This window comes from Fulmarus glacialis, unplaced genomic scaffold (genome assembly GCF_000690835.1).
Source record: "Fulmarus glacialis isolate BGI_N327 unplaced genomic scaffold, ASM69083v1 scaffold41434, whole genome shotgun sequence".
NCBI lineage: Eukaryota > Metazoa > Chordata > Aves > Procellariiformes > Procellariidae > Fulmarus > Fulmarus glacialis.
The window spans coordinates 3,277-8,411 of NW_009206882.1; the positions used below are offsets into that span (position 1 = coordinate 3,277).

At 39.1% G+C, this 5,135-nt stretch overlaps 1 protein-coding gene across 1 annotated transcript in view; it reads right to left on the reverse strand.

Annotated features, from left to right (window-relative positions):
* Nucleotides 1-1,357: 1,357 nt before the first annotated feature.
* The window catches only part of RNF168 (ring finger protein 168, E3 ubiquitin protein ligase), a 6,813-nt gene continuing 3,035 nt past the window's right edge, over nucleotides 1,358-5,135 (reverse strand). Inside the window, exons 4-8 of the mRNA XM_009575908.1 lie at nucleotides 4,318-4,494; nucleotides 3,488-3,612; nucleotides 3,109-3,196; nucleotides 2,772-2,774; nucleotides 1,358-2,422 (exon numbers count right to left, since the gene is read on the reverse strand). Coding sequence (XP_009574203.1) covers nucleotides 1,358-2,422; nucleotides 2,772-2,774; nucleotides 3,109-3,196; nucleotides 3,488-3,612; nucleotides 4,318-4,494 — 1,458 coding nt within the window. The remainder of the gene's footprint in view (nucleotides 2,423-2,771; nucleotides 2,775-3,108; nucleotides 3,197-3,487; nucleotides 3,613-4,317; nucleotides 4,495-5,135) is intronic.

Below are 5,135 nucleotides of genomic sequence, written 5' to 3' on the forward strand. Positions count from 1 at the left end.
ATGAGTTAAAGTCTATAGATCATCAATGAGGTTCAAAAAAAGTTCAAATTTAAAACATTTGCAAACTTTGATTAGCACACACACTGCAGCAATGCAGATTGGTGCTTTGTTCTCTTTCAAACACGTACAGTGGAAAAGTATCTCACTGCAAGCAAAGAAAGGCCAAAAGATGGTTTCATAATAGCAACAGATAAAACAATCTAGCAAGAATACTCCCTCTGCTGAGTAGCAGCTGGTCAGCTCTTCACGAGTCTCAACTTCCTACAGGCCTCAGCTTCCCCACATGTCTAAATTGTAATTCTTTTGAATGATGTCAGTTTTAAGCCCAACTGGAAGAGAGTATTTGGCAGTCCCTCTCGAAATGGGGGGTGAACAGTTACAGCCAGGCATGGTAGTTATGTGCATCTTTAATTATAGTTATGTCATTACTGACAACTCCAGTTTTCAGTTGTTTTTCCCCCTTTTGGTTTAACTTTCTCCATCATAACTGTCTTCTGGACTAACTATTTTTTCTAATAGTATGTGTTTTTAATCAGACTCAAACCAGTTTGAGTATGAAAATTGAGTAACACTAATATAGGTAATATTATCGTACAAGAATAAAGTTGCAGAACACTAGCAATAAGAAAACAAAAGTATCTTTTTCCTAATGACACCAAGAGTCAGATCTGCAGAAGTGACCTCTATGAACAGAATTAAATACAAGCCCACAACCACTTATACTATTGGCATCTATGAAAGATCCCTGGCTTTGGCAGTGGGAGAATGATGTCGTTTTTCCCTCTTTGTCTAAGAAAGGAGTTAGTATATCAGAGGGAGAGAGAAGGGGTGTGTCTGCAAGACTGTCCGTTTATACTCATGTTAACTGTCGTGCAAACAATGCAATTCAACAAATAAACTGAAGCATGTTACTGGGATTTAGGCTAACAGAACAGTGGTCATGCCGAGTGAAGCTTCCACCTTGCAGTTGGCAGACAACTGGAAATACAGACCCATTTTTTTGCTTGTTTCCTCTGTGGAACACGCATCCTTTCCATAGAATGAGATTTCGGAGCCTTTTAAGATAAGGCCATCAGTTATTTTTGGTTTTAAACACTAACAGTATTCACATTCAAAATTATGTAAGTACAAGTGCTAGAAAATAAGCTGTAGTCAAGAAAAAAACAATTAAAATTTTTTAAAGTCTTGGGGGCATATGCTATTAAAACTTCTCAGAATACACAACTTTGTGACTCAAAGCAATCCCCCTCAAAACCAACAACTTTAAAACTGTTTACAGCAAGCTTTGCCTAACACAGGAGAAAGCATTACCACAGTTTTAATTCTCATTCCACCATGTGTCTGTGGTTCTGTTGATCTACTCCACCACAGAGCTTTTAAACATCTGAAGGATCGTCTTTTGCTTATTCTTAGGTAGTGAACAAATATCATTTGCGTCACTGGTATTAACCACACAATTCAAAACTTTTCCTCCCTTGATGCTGGGCGATTTCATTCGGACTCTGGTAGGGGACTGCCAGTTTTCATTGTAAGAACTTTTCCGAGTCTTGCGGTGATTTGTTTCAGCCTGTTTTTTTGGTACCTTTGAGTCTTTTGCCATCTTAGAACTTCCCTTTCTAGCAGGAGAGTCTTTCACAGACTGAGGCGGTTTGGTGCGAAGAAGGTACTCATCTGGAGAGCCCTTTTGTCGATTAAGTGTCCTTTCCTCCTTGTTGATCTGTTTTTGTAGCTGCAGAGCCAAAATCCTGTCTTGCTCCTCTTGCATACGCCTTTCATAGAACTCCTGCTCAAAGGCTTTCTGCATTTGCAAGTTAAAATCATTTATCTGCTCCCCTTGGTCCTCTAAACTTTCTGGAAAAGTTTTTCTCCTCTTATCAAGCATGCACAAGTCAACCACTGCTTCAGCTGGTAGCTCCAGTGACTTTCTTTTTGGAGTCTCCTTAGCGTTCTGCAGTCTCTCTGGTTTCTCTTCATCTGAGTGTCTAGCCACCTTCACGAGATCATATATTACACTTCTGCTGTCAGACATCACAGAATTTGTTGCTGACTGAATATGGGTACAAGTTTCAGCAGAGTCTTCAAGGTTTATGCTTTCTACATGTGTTAAACTGCCACTGTCTGACTCAATTCCATCATCTTCTCCTTTGGATCTACAAAGAACTGTTCTAGACCCTTCCCCTTTTGTGCTTCCATGACACGCATCTGGAACTTTGTCTCCTAGACAATTTGGTCCTGGTGTTTTTTCCTGCTTGACAGCAACGGTTTCCCCTGAAGCTGAGGCACTGAAATAGTTCATGCATGATTCCAAAAATGAATCCTTAACACTGGAATCTTTAATCACACCAGTCAGCTGTGGAGACAGTGTTGGCATTTCCTCTTGCTCATCTTGCCATGCAGAACTGCTGCCTTCATTGCTACTGGTCTGAAGAAAAAAGAGAGACCACTAATAAAGTAAATTTATCAAAAGCCAATGGATACGAATAACATGCAAATCTCACTTCTCATAGCTGCACTGCTCATAATTACTCTGGGATATTAACTTGGATTCTTCTCGTTTTAAAAAAAAACCATAGCTGTTTAATATTAATGAAAATATTTAAAACAACCTACAGAAGCCTAGCTAAAGGACCAAAACCACAACTGCAGCATTCTCCTCTTATCAAGGACTAAAATCAACTGTTCAAGGTATTAGCCTGCTCATCTTTTGAAGCTTAACAGGAAAGATCAGAGAGACAGACAGACATATGGAACGATGAAAATCAGAGTGCAACCTCCTCCAAAATGAACCATTATTTTAGTTTTATGCACCATTGGTTGCAACCCAGAGCTCATTGAAGACATTCAGGTAAGGTACTTGTAAGGCTACACAAGGTAACTATCGAAGTAAGCCGTAGGTGTGCATCTGTGAACTGCCAAGCATGGTTTCTTCCGCTTCCACGGATTCCAGATTCCATTCCGGAATCATGAATACTGAAGGTTCAAGAAGGGCAAGATAAACTGCCCAGTGCTGATGTACAAGGGGAATATAGGATTGGCAATCCTACAGGCAAGGGGAAAATAACCCATAATTACTAACACTGAGATTTATAACAAAACAACTCTAGTTACCACTGAGTCAGAGTCAATCCTGCCTCTTTCTGTTGTTCTAGAGAATGATGTTGATCCCAATGCATGATGAAGCTTTGGAGACAGATACCTTAAAGGAAAAAAAGAAGTATACCTTTTAAAACTTTTTTTTCTTGAATTGTCAGTCCTTTGCATTAATCAAGCTCTACAGGTTCATTCTGACAAACAAAAACAAGAGAAGGGCAAGTGTTTCCCTTCTCCTCCATATTATCAGGAGATGTTTTAACACTCAACAGTTTACATTTGCCCCAGATTATCCAGGGAAGTTGGACTACAGGATTCCAAGGAAGCAAATGGAAGAGAGGGACACTATACCAAGAAACAGACCAGTTACTAAGGAAGAAAAACTTGAATTAATTACTTCTGAATGTCTCCAGAGTTGCTTGGTTTGCTCTTCATCTTGCACAAATTAGCTGGGGATGTTTCAGATGAGAGACTGCCTGCTGGTGAAGGACTGCTGAGCACATGTCCTTTGGAATCGTCATTCTTCGATAACATGGAAAAACAGCATTATATAAAACAAATCACAACACAAACTGGAGAAACCCCAGAGAACTGCTTTGTTTCTGCTGCAGAATTAGTTACTTTTGTCCAAAGAATTCTAGAACTATAAGTAATGGAGAGTTATGGAATAAGAAATGTTACATGTTCTGTACGCTTTCCTGTATCTGGCATTAAGAGAGAAGAGGTTTTCGTCAAATAAGTACACAGGTTTCATCATTAGAACTATTATCAGGTAGCAAAAACCAACCAACCAAAACCCCAAAACAAATTAACAAAACAAACAAACAAACCAACCCAAAAAAACATAAGGTAAACTTTCATCGTACGTTCCTTTTTTTCAGTACAGGTTACAGACATCAATTTCTTCCAAAGTATTTTTAAAATCATGGGGAAAAGGAAGTATACAGAAGAAAACCAACATTTTAAAATGTTTCACAATGAAAACATCAAGCACAAATTTCAAGTGCATATTACACAGGTGGAAATGTTTGGGATATTTCACCCTCCCATTGGTTCTTTAAAAGTTAAAGGTCAATCAAGGATCTAAAGTATTGGGGGCTGACAACAGCTTCCAACTACAATTAAAATAAATTTAAATTATTCAAAATTTTAACTTTTTCTCTGAAAAGTCTAAGTTGTTTGCACTACCATCCATGTTTTCTACTGTCCCCCTTGATCCTAACTCACCAGACTGTTACTCAGCTGCCAGGCCAACTCTTCATCTTGCTTCAGCTGTTTCTCCATCTCCCTTCGTCTCTCTTCTGCCAATCTGTGTTCCTCCTCTTCTTCTGCAAGGAGCCGTTGAATGTATTCCTCACTTGCCTTGTTCTCCTCTTGTTCATGTGCTCGCCTTTCTGCCTCCACCTAAAAAAGATTTTTTTTTAAAGGTTACTACTGTTGGACCACACTTTACACCAGAACCTCTCAGCTGATGCTTCTTAAATGTGAATGATCTGCTATTCACAAAGACACTCTGCACACTTCAAAGCCAGTATTTAACCAAACAACTCTCCAAAGATGTAAGAATCAAACTGATACTGTGTGTAGAGTCTTCAGTTTGATAACAGTGGTTATCTACCTTTTGGTTTCTGTAAGACTACACCATTAACCGTGCTAGCATGCAAGATTAAAATTCATTTACTCGCCTTTTGAAAACAAAAACTAAGATCTCCAAATACATGCATCACAGAGAAACTCAAATTAAGATTCTTTATAAGGTGGATGCCAGCTAGACCACTGCATTTGCTCAACCTGCTTATATCATCGTAATGTCAACATTAGCACAAGATGCCTAGAAGACAGCACATCTCTCTTCTGAGTCCTTCTGCTCTCCTGAGACACGCAAAACCCAGAGCAGCAGACCAAGAATTTTAAATCTGCCTTCTTTATGGCAGACATCCACTCTTGGTACATCAGTTATCAGTAGCTCCACAAGGACAGCAACATACTTCAGGAATGAACAAAGCTTTCTTAACTGGGCAATGGAATTTGGAAATTTGCTTTAG